Below are 20,088 nucleotides of genomic sequence, written 5' to 3'. Positions count from 1 at the left end.
CTCCAGCATACATAAAACATAATTGCATCTGTGGTGCTTAATCTGTATAATTGGTACTTTCGGGACTGTGAGGACTTTCACAATCCTTGTAATCCAAGGCTTTTATCGCTCATTTCCGGAGTTCAACTTTTGTTGTTGGATCCTAGATAGATCAAAACCTATCCCAGTGAGATGCATGTTAAATTTCAATGGTCAGTATTTATTCCATTAAAGTTCTACAATTTGGGCACTGTAGATGCAAGTTTGTCTTCTAAAATGGAATCGTTATGTGCATGCTCAGTTAAATACTTTATCCCCACAAGCACACCCTACGTAAGGTCAACTAATGCTTTTGGAATGCTGCAATGCAGCTGGTTTTCCTTTCTATAAGGTAGTTTGCTTAGATGCTGGAAGTAGCAGCTATGGGCAATTACATGTATGTTACACAATGCAGTAGTGCTTAGAGATACCTAAAATAGCTCTGAATGGTCTAGCTGTTACACGTGGCTCTTCTGAGGAAGGATGAAAGAAACTTCAGCTTTGTATGTCTTCCATGTAGGTATCAAAAAAGGTGCAGGCAGTAAAGACCTCTGCAGGTTTATTATTTTTCTTTTGCATAAAACATCAGGGGACTTTTTTGGTGTGGTGGTTTTTTTTGTGTGGTTGGTTTTTTTGCCTTTTTTTATAAAGAAGATACAATTTCTTCTTAAGCACAAGGCAATTTATAAGCAAAAGGCTATTTTCCCAGCCCCATTTGTGTTACCTGTCTGTAGGTTAATAGGCTTATCTGTATTTCTGTTGGAACAAATACTGGAAATACAAGTCCCTCCACATGTCGAAGTGCTCTTAAATATATTGTCACAGCGTTCTTCAGGAAAAACGTGCTTTTAGCCTTTTAACAGGTTAATTATTGGTGGTAGATGAGAGGCTGCAGTTCCAGCCTTAATAAGGAGGTAACTCTTCTCAGTTTCTATTAAAGCTGAGTTTTGTTTTTCTTTATTTTGGGATTTTGAAGTGTTCCCTAACTTCCAATAAATACCAGATATGCTGCAACAGCAAATTTTTTAACGACATTCCCTAAGCTACTGAAACTATACATGTGATGCTTCCAAAATTATTTTTTTTTTTAACATAAACAGGTCTTACGTAGTCTTGAATCTTAGCTGTCAATTGTTCTATTCTCTGGCATATGCCCTGCATGTTAAGCATTTGGCAAGACATTTGACTTTAAATTGTATTTTTTAGCTTGTTATGGAAGAGTATTAGCTCACCTCTTTTGTAGTTAAATTCCATGTCAGCTCAAGCTTTTTATCCTTTGCCAAGAATTTTGGATTCTGCACTGAATGCATGGTGAAGGCTATTGGATTCTTTACATCTAGTCATACAAAATATTCCAGAAAAAATGGATATTTTATTTGCACAAACTAGTGAGTTACATGCATGTCTGATGGGTCTGGGATCTAATCTTCAAATAAGTTTTCTGGAGCACAGGCTTCTTGAGGAAGAAGCGTCTTACATTGGGAAGTTTGGATACTTTGGAGTATATTTCACCTTGGGGAATGTGCAGTCATGACAGCTTGAGCCTGAAACTATTTTGGTCTCTGCTTTGACTCTTTCTAGTAACGCTTACCATTTTCCCTCTCTGCATGTTTGCCCTCTCTCCGCATGTGTTCTTTTCTTGCAAAAACCAACTGTTCGTAAAGTGTACTTCCAAAAGCACAGTTGGGTGATGAGTTCTGCCGTTTGTGGAAAATCCCTGTTGAAGGTTGTTGTTGTTGTTTTCTTTCTCTGTTGCTTTGGAAATAGTGTATCTGTTCTTAGCATGTATGATAGCCAGAAGCACTAGCACCATTCAGATGCGTTTCTTGTAATAAAAAGGTGAGAGCGACTTCATTTCTAATGCCCGTCTTGCAATGCTTTTTCTATTTAACCTGCATACATATGAGGTATGTAGGAGTGTTGAAAAGGTTGGTACTGTTTGAGCTTCCTCATCTCTGACTACTAAAACTTAATTTTTGTGGCTTCTGTTACAAAATACTGGAAAGTGCAAAAGTAAATCAGAACTTCTGCCAAGAATATGAGGGATGGCATTGCTACTGTACTGCAGCCTGGATGCTGACCTCTGGGTGCTATCACGAGATGCATTCCGATTTTAAGAATATGCTGGGGTAGCCTGAGGTTATAATGCATGGCAGGAGTGCCTGTAATGTCACCATGGTTCTAGGCGGAATTAAATAATTTTAGTTTTAAAAATATGTATATTCCTTCATACAGTGAGTGTTAGTTTTCTGATTTTCCTCAGGCTTGTGTGGATTACAACAAAACTTAAAACTTGTTTGAATGTGCTGAATGATGTTGGGTACATATCATTTTCAATCAAAAGTGATATTGGGAATTACCCTTCAGGAGAGGAATTTGTTCTAGGAAATCTGTATAACCACTGTTCTTGGCCAGAGACTTAGAAATATTTAGAACTAAGTTGTATTTAAGAACGGTTGGCTAGTAACTTTTAAGTCATTGTGTTTACAAAGAATTATGGTTTTAGTGTGAATGTATGTATAAATGATGATAGCAAACAGTTGCTATGTTTTCTTTTTAAGGTGCATATTTGGGCTCTTTTATGGAGACAAAAAAGCAACAGAGCTTCTCCTCTAGTTGAAAGAGTAGGGTGGTTGCTCTAGGTTTGTGCCTGTCTTTCCAGGGTGCTAACAAATAGAGTTATTTGGTACGCTGTTGTGGGGCAGAGTGATACAGTGGTTAAGGGGCGGAGAGATGAAGACTTGGCGGGGAGAGCGGGGTGGAAACTACTTCAAAAGATTCTGAAGGGTTTCCAAAACTATTCTTTGGCTTGTTCCATGGAGGTGCAATCACTTTTTCTCATCAGTTAAACTATCGTTCTGACTCCGACAAACTAGAAAATGAAAAGGGCAAGAAGTCCAGGTAACTGCTTAGTATCTGAAAAGTATAGCGGCATATAATGCATATGGCCTTACACTGAACACGTCTGATCTCTGAAGATAACAGGTTGGCCCTGGTTAGTACTTTCATGGGAAACCAGTTGGGAATACCGGATGCCATAGCCTCTGTCTAAGCAGGCGCGGAGTCTCCATCCTTGGTGATATTAGAAATCTGGCTGAACAAGGCACTGCGCAACCTGCTGTAGTTGACCTTGCTTTGAGCAGGGAGGCTGGACTACATCTCCAGAGGTCCCTTCCAACCTCAGTGGTTCTGTGATAACTTCCTTTTGAGATGAGATTAACACGACATCATTGAGGTTATACTTTTCGCATCATTTCATGTATTATGCCCAATAGGGAAGAACAGAAATTTTGTTAGAGATCATTAAAATGGGTAGGGTAAGGAGGCTGTGGAGCAGAAAGCTTTAAGCCACCTTGCTGTTGGGCAGACCCTTTGTGCCTTCTCTGGAAATCTGAACCATTGTTGCATTTCTAAGAGGTCTTTGAGGTCTTTTCCCATTTAACTTTGTGGACTTCAACTGTGTGCTGCCCTCCCAAGCTATATAATAGCTTTAAAGTTGTGAGTTCTGTTTCTATAATGCTGTCAATGAACACTGAATGTGTAAAGCCCTCTGTTTCTTCTCCCTGTGAGAACTAATGTGTACAAGAAGCTGTGTATTAGGTGTGAGATTCATTTGGGAGCAGTTTCTAGAGAAGACTGTTACTTTTCATTTGAAAGAGACATCACCTAATTAGTAACTGATCAATTTTTTATTTGTGGTGACTTAAACATAAGATATTTGGTTAATCTGAGATTGAATTTACTTACACAATTATTAAAGCAACATGTACAAGAACAAACTGTCTTTAGATTAAAAAAAAAAGCTTGTACAAGTTAGAGCTCACTTGGGTCTGCTTAAGAAGAGAGCTGTGTGATCTGTGAAAGTATTACTAAAGTACCTTGAATTTGTTCTCTTAAAAAGATGATTTTTTTTTTTCTCAGCTCTTAATATTTTATGTTTGAATTCCAGCATATGGAAGACTTGCAGAGAAACTAGTATTTAGCCTTCATGCCTAAGCAGAGTGTGAACCCACAAGCTAACTTGGTTTGGGAATAAGTTGAAAGTCTTCTCACAGATAACCTTTTAAGATTTGCTGGATCATAGGAATGGGTTTCCCGGTAACTTGGCAGTAAGTTTTTTATTTACAGAGGCTAAAAAAGAGGGAATGTGAGATCTGAAGTTTTCATCTGGCTCTGTCTAGCCTTTTTCCTAAGACAGCTTCATATTTCTGTTTTGAGTTGCTCTTGTGGAAAAAGGAATGGGATTCTTTCTTCCTCTGAATCTTCTTTGTATTAAAGGCTGGTAAATACTTCTTTCTAAGTAGATCGCGTGTTTTAACCTCCGAGAAAGAAATTATATGAAACAGACTCAGTGACAATATAACAATATTTATCATAACTAGTATAGTGTAGGTAGTTCTGAATAACGTGGGTTTGGTCTTGCTAAAGGCTTCAGAAACGTGAGAAGTACCAGATCTTAAGGGTGGCTAGAATCAAAAGGGAAGAAATGAGAAGACACACATTCTTGTTAGTGTTTTTTGTTGGTGGTGGTGTTTTGTGGTTGTTTTTTTGGTTTTTTTGGTCAACTTCACATATTACTTGTGCACTAATTAGTTTGGGAAGATTATGCAGTTTTCCTAACTAACTGATCTTGGATGCTCAGTAGTACTATTGAACTAGAATAAATCAAAGATTAAGTTGATACAAGAAACTGCTTTCTCATTCATCTTTACTTAGCAGTTTTGGAAAGCTGCACTGTCTTTCTATAAACAATTTCAGCTTGTAATGTTAGCTTCTTGCTGTCTTAAATTATTTAATGTTATATATTTTAACGTTATTAAATAAGTGTTCAATGAGTAATAATATGCTTACTAATGAGCAGTGAAGCTGAAAGTTGAAACTTCATTTCTATTGATAATGTTGTTTAGGAATATGAGGCACGGACAGGAAGAATGTATAAACCTCCACCCCCATCAGCAAGACGTAAAAATATTGAGTTTGAACCACTTTCAACTACTGCTTTGATTCTGGAGGATCGACCAGCGTAAGTATGATTCTGCTGTGGAACTGATGATGACTGAATTTGTTAGATATGCTTCTGATGAGATAAACTTCACAAGTCTTACGTGAAATTATCATTGGATTATTCCATTCCGGATAATAGCCTAACAAATAGCTCCAGAAGAAACTTTAAGTATATGATAGTCTATACGAGAAATTCTTTCTCACTGTGATGGGGCGAACAGTCTGTTATCTACTGTATATCACAGCTGCCTGTGCTGTGGGCATCCTTAATCGGGAATATTCCTGAGGACTTTTTTTATCAATTTCTTCACTGCCATCTCAGTGCACACTCCCTTCTCCTTCCCCCATTCTGGAAACAATTTCCTATACCAGTTGGGAAGACTTAACAGTGGCAGTTGTCACTTCAGCAAGCCTGGACTTGGTTTATCAGAAGAGGGTTTTTTTTAAAAAGTGAAAAAAGAACAAGTATTAGGTAAGTAACAGCAGGAGTGGGAAGAATTGCCTTTGAAACACAAGAAATAACCTTCCTGCTGCAAATGCTGAATGCTTATTTTGTATCTGCCAACTACAGTGAAATGCTTTGTTGGTACAGAGATGATAGTGTTCACTGAAACTGTTCCTTGCCCCTGTTCCAGTTATGTTTTCACGGCTCATTAAAACTGCAGCTGAAGGCAAGGAAACAGCAGATGAAGATGCACCAAAAACTGCATTAAGTACAACTAAGAATAGTAATGAAAAATGGGTAATAAATTGGTCAGTATTTTCAGCTATATATCTTCAGTCTTCAGCAATTTGAAGGAAAGAGAAGGACCTGCTGAGTAGGAGCACATGCTGTGAGGAAAACAAATGGAGCAAAGCTTTCCAGCTGCACCTTGAGAAAGCTTGTGATGGCACTTTTAAATGTTTGCTCTAATCGGTTCCAATTAGGAAATGGAAAATAGGACACACTGTTTCCTTCAGTATTCTCTCTAGTGGTATATATGCTTATTCAGTGCTAAGACAGAAATATCCTGAATGGAGGTACGGATTGCTATGACTCTTTTTTTGTAAAAGCATTATTTCTTTTACCATATGGTGGAGAGTAAGATATGCGGTGACTGGTTGGCTGATGCTTTTCTGTACTTTCAAAATATCACAATTCACAAACAAACAGGTTTGTTTCTACAAATGACACTTCCACTTGTTTCAAATTGGAGTGCCATCCAAGTGTGTGTTAAGAGTTGTGTTGCCACAATCTCATCCTTGAAAATACATTCCACTCTCACTTCCATTGGAAATGTTATTAAAGTGATCTTTTCTCCTTGTATAAGAGGAGATGAAAAACTTTTTTTTGGTGCATATTAAAATGAAAAAATTGTCTTCTGTTTATTTTGAACCAAAGTAGACTAGAGATTGGGTAAGACACTAAGGACAAACATTGTGTTCTGATTTGTTTTGGAATGAGTCTGCTCCATCAAAAGGAAGTGTGTGTTTGGCAATTAGGGGATCATTACGCAGCCAAAACCAAACCCTTTTTAGGCTGGTGAACTTGTGGTTCTATAGCAAGCTTCCTTAGCTTTAGCTCAGACATAAATGAGGATCTAGCCTTTCTTCCTTTGGTAAACCTATCTTCTCTTGTGGGAGTTTTAAAGGGCTAACTATAATGAATAAAAACCTTTACCTTTTATAGAAAACACATCATCATAGAGTTCATACAAACAAATGGAGTATCGATATGCAGGTATATTTAATGATTAAAATATGCATGTGCAGAAATGCATTGGAATAAACAACTTTATATGGAATATCAGTATTTCTCTTTTGTCACTTTACGCAAACGTCATTTGAGCATCATTCCAGATGTTCAACAAATCTAATAACCCAGCTTTGGGGGAATCTGTAAGAGGACCAATGAACAGAAGCTGTAAACATCTGGTAGTTCTGAATCAGTAAGTCCTCTACTGCTGTTACTGAAACACTGGCAGTGTGACAACCCCAGAGCTCACCTTAGAGAGAAGCCAAATTAAAACCTGTTTTGAAATAGTTCAGAATGTCATTTGTATGTATTGAATTCAGGAACAACTTGTTTTCAGAAATCTTCCTGCCAAATCAGTGGAGGAGGCTTTACGTCACCGGCAAGAATATGATGAGATGGTGGCAGAGGCAAAAAAGCGAGGTATGTTAACTGCCAATAATCCCCATAATTCTTTTTAACTGTGCAGCAAAGATAAAGTAATTCCTGGCTTGTAGGCTAGTAGGTACAGTAACAACCTTGTTTAATATCTAGGGTATTCTCTGGTACATATGTGCATGCAGTTGAAAACAGAACTCAATTATCAAGGTTCAGAAGTTAGTTTAACCTTTTCTTTAATTTTTAAGTAGAAACTTGTTGATTTTTTTTTTAAAATTACTTGTCTAATGTGATCAGCTGGAAACTTTCTGGGTACTCAGACTCTTTTTTTTCAAGCTGTGTTGCTGCAGTTGCCACTGAGAGCCAAAGTATAAAGCAGACTGCTTAAAGATCTGGTTTTTACAGGAATTTGAGATCAATTTCAATGTGAAGGCAGGTGAAAACTTAAGGGTTTTTTTCCAACCAGCTTTACCTGTGTGAACCTCCCTACTCCCACTAGATCTGTTTTTTAAGTTAAACATATCTGTAGTGTCTGGTACTGTGTCAATCTATGAATAGTTGTTGAAAGAACTTCTGTAGTCTCATGCTTAGTGTTCAGGGAATAAGCTATTTTAAGAACCTGTGCTGCATGTTCTACTTGGGCTGTTGTCAGAGATAGAAACTTCTGAACTGATTGAGCCTCTATGGATCTGTGGCAGCTTACTCTCAAAGATGTGGTAAGAAATCCAAGGCATTTGAGAACTCATTTTACTCTTCCTTTTGTGGCGTGCATCTTGTAAGGTGTGATCTGAGGTCCATTTTCTCTAACTGTATCTTTGGAGGGTCAGCCATGTGTAGTGTTTTAGTATGTGTGCCCTGGTATTCATTAAATTGACTACTGCTGCACACAAAGCTTCAGTAAAAACTTAATGAAGCTGGTCAGCTGTATCAGTTTACCAGGGATGGCACGTTTACTCTGTTGATGTGTCTAATGCATCCATAAATAGAAAATGCCTTGCAATTTCACAGTGGTTCTTAGTGATGTCAAGATAGCACTGCTCTGTGCTTCTTCCTTATTAAAAAACAAAGGATCTGCAAATGATCCTTTTTTAACAGAAGGCAGAATACTTTTCTCTTGTTCAGCCTTGTTGCCTTATCTCAGACCTTTCGGTCCTCTTCCCAGAAAATAAAATACATAATCCTTCTAGGTGGTATTTTCAGTAAAATTTGAATAATTTTAAAATGGATGTAGAATTTAACTTTTGAATAATAATTTTATCTATAATTATTGCTGGTTATTCTAAGTAATAAGTAAGGTTTTAGTAGAATGTGGTGTGAAATTCATTGCAGGAAAAACAGTGCTGCTGATGTGCTTGCTTTTTAGTCATTCTGTGTACTGCAGAAAAGAGTGCTAAGAGTTTTCTAGCCACATTTTTGCTTGTCTAAATCACTGTGTATTTGAATAATTTAAAGATAGTTTAAATTTAAAAAATTCCTGAGAAATACACCTACAATCAACAGAAATAGTACCAGCTAGCTCATGCACAACTGTAATCTACCCTTGATCTCTTTCAGGCATCATCTAAATAATTTGATAATAGCTGAATTATTTACCTAATAATTTATATACACTAATACAGAATTATTAATATGTTACACTTAACAGAAATTAAAGAAGCACATAAAAGGAAAAAAATAATGAGAGAGCGTTTCAAGCAAGAAGAGAATATTGCTAGCGCTATGGTGATTTGGGTCAATGAAATACTACCTAATTGGGAAGGCATGTAAGTAAAATTCTGTTGTGTAAATGAGGCAAGGCTGGCTTGTTTCTCCTCTGGAAACGGAGGAACCATGTACCTTATCTTCCTTTTTCTTTTTGTTTTGTCAAGAAGTCAGTTTTTGTTGCTGTGATATAGTGAGAGCTCATTACAAAGCAACATGAAATGTACTTTCTGGGAGCTTAATGTTTTGGGTTTTTTTTTAATGGGGCTTTAGTATAAGCAGAGATGCTTGAATATTGATTTGGGAATTCAATTACTTTGCTTGTAAGCTTCCCAATGAGTTTAGAAAACAAGATGTGTAATATGTGCCTCTTCCTCTCTTTTTCCTGCTTCCTTGTCCTAGGCGTGCTACCCGACGAGTTCGAGAGCTGTGGTGGCAGGGATTACCCCCCAGTGTACGTGGGAAGGTTTGGAGTCTAGCTGTGGGAAACGAATTAAATATCACTCCTGGTATGCCTTAACAGATCATATTTTAATGCAAAAATTAAGTTGGTTATTTTGAAAGAAAAATTTGAACTTTTGTTAAAAAATATAAATTGGGTTATATTTGCTTTTTGAAGAACTGTATTTCACAATCTTAGGAACAGGTGTTTTTTTTACAGTAAGACATCATAGCCTCGTAGATTATGGGAACAATGTTCAAAACCTGCCTACAAACACATCTTAGTCTTGTAAGAGTTAAGATGATGCTCCCCACCCAAAAAAATCTTTTTATTTTTAAAATTGAGAATTTGTAGCTTTGCGTTCTTAAGGGGTGGAAAAGCGAATTGCTTTATTCCATAACTAATGATTTTGATGAACTGGAAGTGTTCCAGCCTATTCACAAAAATAAAAATCTGACTTATTTAAGACATGATTTCCCTGTTGTAATTTGCAAGTTCACCACAGAAGAAAGCATAATACAGTGCACACTATAAAACTGTATGTAGTGGTACTGCAGTGGTTGGTGGTAACCATCTAATAGATTCTCCCCCTGCCCACAGTGGTTAAGATCAAACCAAGCAACAAAACCAAAGCCAAGAATACTTAGTGTGCTTTTCTGGATGTTTTGCATGGGTGCTTTTCTTACTTACCTCTTCCTTTTTTGTTGTTGGTTCTGTTTTGCTTTCTTGCAGAACTTTATGAAATCTTCTTGTCGAGAGCTAAGGAAAGATGGAAAAGCTTCAGTGAGACAAGTTCTGAGAATGACATAGAAGGTGAGATCTCCTGAGTGCTAGACAGCCTCCGATTCACTTCTACAAACCCAGCAGGTCTCACAAGTTCAGCTGCAATTGCAGCGTTAGGAATACTCCTTAAAAGAACTCAGGCTCATTCCCTACTTAAATGTTTGCTTTCTCATAACAAGTTGGTGAGTGAAGGGCTGAACAGTATTTACTATATCAATAAAAGATGCATTGAAATATTGCATGTGCTAGTTCATTTGCAAATGAATGTGTTTTCCTCTGACTTTATTAGATACCAGGAGTAAGCTCTCATGAAAATTTTAGATGAAATACAAAAAGAAGAAATGGGAAACTAAATTACAGTATGTGCTGCTGCTTGGATCTGCTTAGATGGTTCTTATGTTGGTGTCCCGCCCACAATTTTGGGAAAGAAAAATTATTTTTTTGATTGTGGAACTGAGAGGTGAAGAATGTGTACCATTACACATCTCGGATCCCACTTGGGTTTCCTTGGCTGCTCAGATGGCCTTTCCTCCCAAATCTGTTAAGTGGGGCTGTTAGCATGCTTGTATATATAATGGAGTTTTATTGCTGGTGTATTACTGTCTCCTGTGAGTGTTTTTTCTGTTAAAAATAGCATCAATGATGTTTATAATGGTGGCTGTATCTTTGTTATAAACGTTAACTCGTTGTGCTGTTAACTTTTTTAAATGCTGTCTCGTGTCATACTGTCAATAGCAGCTGCTATGAAGTAACTCATTTTTGAGTTGGTCTCTTGGGACTCTGCTTTTTTGTTTGCACTTGCCATTGCCAATCCTGATTAACTGGCTAGTTTGACTGTAAATTATTCGGGTCTTCCTTAAGCTACCTCTGTGACTCATCTGAAGCCTTGAGACAAACTGTTTATAAAAGATTCTGTGTGTACGTGACTGTAAATATGCTCATCCTCAGAAACACATTTGCAATGCCCCTTGGATTATGGGGTGGCACTTTGTTCTTTTGTTGTTGGGGTGTGGGCTGAGTGTGGGGGAAAGCTTAGGTAATTTGTTTATTTTGGAAAGGTAGTAGTTTTGGATGGGAATGAAAGGGGGAAGGGTCCATTTTGATTCTGTCAGATGTTCTGGGAAATGTCGTAATAAGAGAAAACTTAAAGTAATAAGACTTTGATCTCTGGTTGAAAAGCAAGCCAGCCCAATGTGCTTATTACTGGTTTTGGTAGCAAAGTCCAGAAGATCAAATATTTTAGCCTCATTTAACATATTTGAGTAGTTTTGAGGGTTTTTCCTGTTCAAATATCTTAATGCTTTATTTTGGCAGATAAAGATTAAAGCATGAAAAGTATGTTTTGGTGTCTTGAAGATAAGACATTTGTCAAAAGATATGTTACCTATCAGATCTGTTTAAAAGACCCCCTAGCAACTCCTCTTTGGAGTACACGAAGTGAATTTATTGTATAAATCCAGAGTTTCTTGTGCTCTATATCACAGATTCTCATCTTCCTTGGGAATCAGTCTAAACAGATACTGTCCCAAATGAAATGATCCCAAATTATCCAATATAATGCCTGTGCCTTTTGAAAGAGAAAGGAGGGATTACACAGCAGTTCTTGAACTTTTTATTTTAGATTGTGTTATGTTCTTTCTCTGAGTTGTTAATTGCCCTCTTTCTCCCAAATTCCCCTAACACAGCCTGCAGCAGTCCCATTCACTCCTGAATGCAACTATCATAGTTTTAGTAGGACTGGAAGGAAATGCTGCTTTCCAGGCTTCAGCAGAGCAGGTTCTGTTTAGCCTGTTCATCAAATTCTGTGATCTTCTGCTTTCCAGATGGCTTTTGGCTGGTTTAAGCCCTCTGAAAGAGCCTTTTCCCCAAGTGTTGCATGTGTTTTCTCCTCGCTATCACAAGCATTTGCATCATACCCTTACGTACAGGATAGGACAGAGATAACTCAAGGGCCGACTGAATTTCTTCTGGAGATTCTTGAGTGAATACTACCTTCTTTCCTGCCATTTGGAGAATGCCAGTCCTAAGGATGCAAAAAATAAAAAAATAAAAAAATCTGAGTCAAATGAGAGCTAACGAGAGCTCAGAAGTAATGTAACTTGTGCAGATCATAACTGTGTGTTCAGTTCTGGAAACTTCAGTGAAGCTTCTCTGTATATTTTAGTTACCTTCAGTAAAAGTGGGACATGAGAAATAGTTGACTTTACAGGTGAAGAAGTGCTGGCTTCTTGTGATAATGATGTAATTCATCTTTTTTTCCCCCTCTAGTGCACATAGTATATTTCAATGCTGCTGGTTGAAATGAGCCACGAAATGAGCTGATGAGGAATTAAAAATTTGAAAAGCGAGATCCCACTGGATCATGTTTTGATCAAGAGCAGTACTCTCACTCTGTGCTCTGGAATAGACTCAGTAACTGAAGTCACAGTAGATTATAAGAAAGAAAACAGGGTTTGGAGGACTGGGCTGGGCAAAGTTCAAATTCTAGAGAATGCAGGGCCAGTTGCAGCCTGGATAGAGTGTTATACAAATGTAACAGGTAACCTGTTTCTATCAGTTTTAACAAGTGTTGGTTTTACTTGCAGATGCAGTTGCATCTGTTGCTGATCGCGAGGCCAGTCTGGAGCTAATTAAGCTGGATATATCACGCACATTTCCATCCCTGTATATTTTCCAGAAGGTGAGACTTCTGTAACTTTAGTTAGGACAACTTTAAACTTCTGAATAGCTAAGCAAGAAAAGAAACCTAGATGGCTAAAGATGGAATAGTTTTTAGAAGTTGTTTGTGTAACGCAACAAAAGCAAAATTAACTCCTTTCTACATACAACAACAAATAGTAATCTTTTTTTTTCTTTTTTTTTATGAGAATAAAGTAGGGACACTTAGGGATGGACTATAAGGCTTTTTCTCCTGGAAAAATTCTGTGTGGTTCCTGTTAATGTTTACGAAATTACATGCAAAACTGAGAATATTCACACTGCTTCTACAGAAATCTTGTGTTTTAGTACACACTTTCAGGCTTTATGATTTTTATACAGATACAATATATATGCGCGCACATATAGAAAATAGCATGTACTATTGCAGTACAGTAACTTGTGTTACTAAGAATTAAAACATCCACTGTCTCTGAAAAAGAAAAACCAACCTGGATATGTACCAGATATCCTTACTTTCCATTATATATCGATTTCCACTGAATTGGTCTGTTACTCTTCCTTGAACATCTCAAAAGCATACATGGAAATGCTTCGAGTAAAAAAACTTGTACTATTCTAGATCTGAACAAAGCAATAATTCACTGGCTCATTTGCATCTTAAAATACTGGCTTGTTACCTTCCTATATTTATAAAGTGACTTTGAAAAAAAACTTTTTTCTTTTCCCCCTCCTCTCTCCCCTTTTATTAGGGTGGTCCTTATCATGATCTCCTGCATAGTGTTTTAGGAGCATATACATGTTACAGACCGGATGTGGGATATGTAAGTATTTGCTGTAAAATGTTTATAACATGGGAAATAATCTTAAGATGTCATGTATTAGATTGTATTTAAATAAGTAGGTTATCTAAACTTTATGCTACTAGCACTTAAAAAGAAAAAATTCAACTTTGGCACTTATTCTTTTCATAGCAGTTAGAATGATGATAGTTCTCAGAGATAATTAAATAGCTGAAAATGCACTGAATGTCAAGGATAGTATACTGTCTGGCTTGCAGTTTTAAACAGATGTGTTCACAAGGCATTATAGCTCTGACAGACCCAGAGTACCTACAGGAAAAAAAAACTGTGGGCGGAATTCCAGCGAGGACTCAGCCTGTTCTGTCCTGGTGTTGCTCCCACTGCTGCCATTTCCACAGTGATAACTCTGCTTCTCTACTGCACATCCTAAAATCCAGAAACTCCTCATTGGTGTCCTGTTGCCAAAGATTAATCACTCTATCTGAGTTCAGTGAAGATAAGATTGTTTGCAGCAAACATTACTGTGTTAAAAAAAACAAAAACAAACCCCATTAAAAAACTGCCAAAAAACCCGCAAACCAACCAACTAAGCTTAACATCTCTGCTGAATGGTGTCAGCTCACAGAAGCAGTTAAATAACAAACGGATGCTTTTTCCTTCTTTTTCTTTCTTTGTTCCTGGGGGTAGCTAGAACACTTTTCACAAGCTGCAATTGCTTCTGGGCTAAAAAGAACTTTAGTTTTAAGTCTGATCTGTGCAATGAAGGATTATTTAGCACAGGGTGTGTTTTCCTTCCTAAATCAGACAAGCTTGGGACTCTGCATTAATATCTAATTGGTTTTTCATGTTCAAATGTTTTTAGCCCTGAATTCCATCACCTGTGAGCTCATTTTTGGAGACCCTCCCATACTCTTCAAGTGAGATTACAAACTCTGCAGGTTCTGACACTGCTTGTTCCCAGGGTGGAGTTTTAAAAGGCAAATTAGTAATTTTTCACAAATAGGTCTTCTCTTTCTCATTTCAGCTACCCTGGATATTTCTGGTCACAGGTGTTTTTTTTTTAAATGTTAATATGGTGGTAAATTTAATGTAATCTTATTTCCACACCCATCTATCCCACAAAAATGGTAAGCTGCTGGACTGTTGCTGATTCGTACCAGTACTTTTTTCCCTAGTTGGTTAAAATACTGAGTGCATTTTTTTAAATGAGAAGCAGGCAGCATAAATGCCTAGAAACAGCAGGATAATCATCATTGCAGTTGAAATTGGTAAAATTATTTTTAGTATAATGAGTATTCGGATCGTCAGTTAACAACTGCAAGAATAATGCCCTTCACTTTTATTGCAGGCTAAGTGTTTTTTGAGAGAGTAATCATGGGAAAATGTAAACTTGTGTTGTAGCTAACCACTTAAAAGTGATTTTGTCTATGTGAACAAATACTTTTTGGCAAGTGGGAAGATATGTATTGACTGTTCTGAAACAGAATTTTGTCTGAATTCCAACATATCTGTCTGGGTCTAAACTGTTCCATATGTGAGGTTTTTATCCATGTCTGCTTTTCCCATAGCTTAACAATGAACTTAAGGCCAAGTTTTGCCTCCTAGGAGCTCTGGGTCCAGCCTGTGTGGTTTTAACTTTCTTGCATTCCAAGTCCCAAGAACTCGTGATCATGAGTCTTCCCAGAAATTCCATCAAACACCTAAACCCAGCATCTGAAGAAACACTCTATTTCTTGCTGAAAGCAAATTGACTGCATGCATGAAAACTATTTATCCGTGTTGTTTCTGTTCATCTGGAAATGTTATGCAATGGTATTTGACATATTGCAGACTGTAAATATTTGCATTTCCAAAGATATACGATGTACTGAACCTACTCACCAATATTTGCCTGATGCTTTTCCCACTTGAAGGTACAAGGGATGTCCTTTATTGCTGCTGTGCTCATTCTCAATCTGGAAGAGGCAGATGCTTTCATTGCCTTTGCTAACCTTCTAAACAAGCCATGCCAGCTGGCCTTTTTCCGTGTGGATCACAGCATGGTATGCACAGAGTTTTCTTGTTTTGAACCATAACATTCTTCTGACTTGAAGCATAGTTGTTTTATTGATGACTGCTATTGAATAACAGAGAACTTTAGCCTTTGGTTACAAAATTGAGAGTACCAGATTCTAATCCATAGAATACATGCTACTGTTCTGATATTTTTTGTTTTCCCTCTAGAAACACTTAATAGTTGTACTTATCCTAAGAAGTCACATTGTGCTATGTTGACATCATCAGTTTTGGTGGGGTTTGTGTTATTTTACAACTAAACATTCTTTTGGTGCCTGCTTATGAGGTGCTTTGCTGTCTCTACAGATGCTGAAATACTTTGCAGCCTTTGAAGTATTCTTTGAAGAAAATCTTCCCAAATTGTTTCTTCATTTCAAATCGTACAGTCTTACTCCAGACATATATTTGATAGACTGGTGAGTTCAGAGAACATGGCAAACAAAGCAAACACTTTCTGTTTTGCTATAGGTTTTTCAACAATAGAACTATAACATTAAAAAAAAAAAAGCATTCGGTAGGTGTTTGTGTACCTCAGCTTTCTTGTGAAGTCATGGTGAACTGTTTTGTGCAACTGGAGTTCCTCTGGCAGGGTTCAAACTTTATGAGCTTGGATTAGGGGTGACATCTATTCAGATAGAAAATGAGGTGCACAGGAGTCCTGTGTCTCATTTTCTCGTTGCTGCAGGTGAGTCAGCTATGTGCAATATAAGTAGGGGAGAGGAGGCTGCTACACCATAGTTGTCTTATGACTGATTGTAAGTGACTTGATGAAACGAGCATAATCAGCTCCTGAAGAAAGAATGACTAGAGGAATATAGACTTAAAGCAGAAGGAGGATGAAATTTAGGACCTGGTTTGGGAAGGGATAAACTTGGAAACACAGTGAACGTTTTGAAGTAATGAGTGTTCTAAAACAGAGAGTACCAAACTACGTGATGTGCCTGTAATTGAAGGCAGTAAGGCAAGCATCCTTGAAGTGTGCTTAGTGCTGCCAAATGTGGAATGTCTGTTCATAAGTGTGTGTGTGGATAAGGATGTGCTTCATATAGGATTATTAATGGGTTAGAAGTTTCTAATAGTGTAAATTGAATTGGGTAGAATTCAATAATATAAAAACATTGTGTCATCTGAGTAGTTGGGAATGAAGAACTTTGGCTATAAGATGCCGCTTACCAGTGAGCAGTAAGTCTCAGCAGGAGCGGGTTGTGAGGCAGGAGTGTGCTGCAGTCCTGAGAGTTTGGGCAGATTGAGAGAGGTATATATATTGTGGAAACAGTGCTGCTGTACAAAGTACTAGAACATTCTGCATCCAGTTACCTGTGAGAAATGAAATTGTTATTCCTGCATGCGTTCCAAAGATGGCCTTGAGACAGACAGCTCCTCTTACAAAGGCAGAGTGGAAAAGGTTATGGTAGTCTGCGGTAAGGAGTGTTCTGAGGCTCCTGAACGACTTCCCAAAAAGAATATTGGGGAAACAGAGAACACTGTGCTTTCTGTCAAAGGAACCACTACACATTTATGGGAGGGGTTCTACAATATGGTACATACAGCAGACTGAACTCTCTGCCCATGTATAACGAATGCTTTTTAAAAACAAACTTTACAGTAAGAAATGCAATCGGATACGTCTTGGTAAGAATAGAACAGCAACTGTCTTTTGATTTTTGGATGATTTTTAAGGTGAATACACATTCATAATGTATCATGGAAATGTAGTTACTCCTTAGGACATTAGTGGGATGTAGCCTTCTATTGAGGTAGTTTCTGGCTTTAGTTTAGAAAACAAATGATGAACAGAGCTGTTAAACTGTATGGCTTAAATAATGGGACGGGTTAAGTTACACAGTTACGATCTTTATTGCTGAAGTTCTTATTTGTACCTTATACCCTGCTTGAGTGTAAAAATGTTTGTAACTTCTATAGCTAGAGCTTCCTAAAGGAGGTGGCTTTCAAATGGAGGATTTCCTGTATGCTAAACAGAGATGGGTTTCAGAGTAGGAGTTCTGACTTCAAAAACTGGAGACTTGTAGATCTTTGAAATATGGAAAAAATAAGAACATATAAAATAACTTGTCATCTGCTCACTCTCAACTAATATAACTGAGATTTAAAGGAGGTTGTATTTTCCTCTTTCTGAAATATGTTAAAGTTATAACTGTGCCTTTTTTTTTTTTTTCAATTGTAGGATTTTTACCCTCTACAGCAAGTCATTACCACTTGATCTGGCCTGTCGTGTCTGGGACGTTTTCTGTAGAGATGGAGAAGAATTTTTGTTTAGGACAGGATTAGGAATCCTTCGGTTATATGAAGATATTCTCCTACAGATGGACTTTATTCATATAGCACAGTTTCTAACAAAACTTCCAGAAGACATTACATCAGAAAAGCTTTTTAGTTGTATTGCAGCTATTCAGATGCAGAATAGTAACAAAAAATGGGCACAGGTGAGTTTGGGTATATCTATATATCTCAAAAAAAGACATGTCAGCACATGAGTATATGGGGCACTTAATGACCGCTTTATGCTGCGTGTTTGTCTTCTGAGCAATGGGCACTTCCTTTCTAGTGTCTCATTCTAGAGATTAATCTCCATGCTAATATTGTGGTGGTTAATATAGATCTTGTCTATAAGACTGGCTTTTTTTATATTTGCTAATTTACTTTTCCAGGTGTTTGCCTCACTGATGAAGGACAACAAAGAAGGGGACAAGAACCATAGCCCAGCACTGAAAAGCTAATCGTTATGATGTTGAGGTCAACTGAAAATGTGGAAAACCACTTGATCACAAAGGAGTTTTCACATCTCTTCTATGTGGAAAAGCACTATAGAAAGTGTGAAAATGAGATGGAAAAATGACACAGCTCTCAGTGGAGTAATGAACTGATAAAATCTTCACCCTTTTGCCAGTATTAGCTTTTGTTGTGGGAAGATTTGTTTTCACACAGAATACTAAAACCTATGAAACTGAGAAGTGGGGGAGTTCATATTTAATACTTTAAAAGAATCAGCTCAATGCAATAAACATTTGTAATAACTTCTGTTGGTACTTTAAAGAAAATTTTGAGGCATAACTTTTTTTACAAATACCACAAAGGCACTTTTTGGGGGGGATGAGGGAAATGCTAAATCTTAAGGCCCCAAAACTGCTATCCAAACCAAATGCTTTGGTACAAATATTACCTCCAAAATTAACCATTTGATGAAAGTATTGAGGACCAAATAAGGTTGTTTGGTATGTTTATGTGCAAGATGGTTAAAACTTGGGAAGGGATATTGTCTAATTTACTTGTTTCTTTTTTTTTTTTTAAGTTGCAGCTTCATTCTTCAGTCTGGGCAAATGTAATTAACTCAGGAACTGTGGAAGTATTGTGCCCAAACCTGTTAGAGCAAAAATCATCTGAATTTTAAAGAGTGGTAAGATCAGGGCTGTTATTTTCAGAGTGTACAGCTTTCAAAGCAAGTGGTGGTAAGCATTTGTTTTGGTGTATTGGTTGTGCAGCCTATTGAAAATAGAGTGGGTATTCTGTGAAAGGGTTTTGCCACCAGAAGTTTTATTTTGTTGAGCCATTTCCAGCTAAGAAATACTTGTATGTAATGGTGAACACTAGAAACTGACAAAGCTATTTGCAGACTTTGTGTGGTCAAAGGAACAGCCACTTTTAACACTTCAGAATAATGGAGACACAGAATTGGTTTTTTTGAAACTATCTTTTATTAGCGTGCAATACTGAAATCCAAAAACCATCCGGTTTAGTGATACTTAATTCTTTAACAATCTTTCAACTGTGAGACATAAGGTCATGTTGTATGTGTCACAGCAGATGTTTTCAAACATTTCCTATTCTCAAAGATGCTGTACAACAGTTTGTGATTGTAGGGGATGGAAATTTAAAATGGATAGCACTGCAGGTGAGGAACACTTGCGCTCTCTTGGTCCATTTTTTGCTAATATTTAATGTAAATAAATTCCTTACATGTGGGTTTTTGTAACTGGTCCCTCTGTGGAAATCAAGTCAAAATTGCCATTATGTATTTTTAAGTGCAGGAGGCTTCCAGTTGTCTGGTGTTTAAAAGCAGAGTCTACATAATTGGGGTAAAGATTTAGTGTGGTGTACCTTACATTGCTATCTGGTTTAAAAACTACATATATGCTACTCATAACAATTTGAAATTTAAATGTCAGATTTTTCTTAACTTATGTATTCACTACTTTAATTGGATCCAATTTGTCTTATATTTTTGTGTTATCTTGTACAGTTTTCTTACTTTTCAACTATAAATCTGTATATAACTGTAAATAGAAGGATCAAGCCTTCCTTTAAGACCACTAGTAACAATTCCTGTGTAAATAAAACTTATAGCAGATGTGCGCTGTGGTTCTTTTCGCATTCCTCCGTAACTTGCTGCTAAGTAGGGCGATAGAGCGCCTCAAGGGTAGCGGTGCACGGACGGAAACCAGCGGGTTACTGCAGAAAGCACCCGCCCTTCCCTGGCCTGCTGCCTCGCCTCCCTG

At 37.3% G+C, this 20,088-nt stretch overlaps 1 protein-coding gene across 3 annotated transcripts in view; it reads left to right on the top strand.

Moving 5' to 3' along the window:
• Positions 1-19,934, top strand: part of TBC1D12 (TBC1 domain family member 12) — a 48,887-nt gene extending 28,953 nt beyond the window's left edge. For all 3 annotated transcript variants that reach the window (XM_063338508.1, XM_063338507.1, XM_063338506.1), the window contains 11 exons: positions 4,926-5,041; positions 7,095-7,177; positions 8,778-8,895; positions 9,236-9,342; positions 10,008-10,088; positions 12,644-12,738; positions 13,469-13,540; positions 15,433-15,561; positions 15,881-15,990; positions 17,760-18,018; positions 18,244-19,934. In XM_063338508.1, the coding sequence (XP_063194578.1) occupies positions 4,926-5,041; positions 7,095-7,177; positions 8,778-8,895; positions 9,236-9,342; positions 10,008-10,088; positions 12,644-12,738; positions 13,469-13,540; positions 15,433-15,561; positions 15,881-15,990; positions 17,760-18,018; positions 18,244-18,312 (1,239 nt within the window). In that variant the 3' untranslated portion in view covers positions 18,313-19,934. The remainder of the gene's footprint in view (positions 1-4,925; positions 5,042-7,094; positions 7,178-8,777; positions 8,896-9,235; positions 9,343-10,007; positions 10,089-12,643; positions 12,739-13,468; positions 13,541-15,432; positions 15,562-15,880; positions 15,991-17,759; positions 18,019-18,243) is intronic.
• The last annotated feature ends 154 nt before the right edge of the window (positions 19,935-20,088 follow it).

This window comes from Chroicocephalus ridibundus, chromosome 6, assembly GCF_963924245.1.
Source record: "Chroicocephalus ridibundus chromosome 6, bChrRid1.1, whole genome shotgun sequence".
Taxonomy (NCBI): Eukaryota; Metazoa; Chordata; class Aves; order Charadriiformes; family Laridae; genus Chroicocephalus; species Chroicocephalus ridibundus.
Note: the sequence above shows the minus strand (reverse complement) of the source record. Positions and strands in the feature narration are given on the sequence as shown.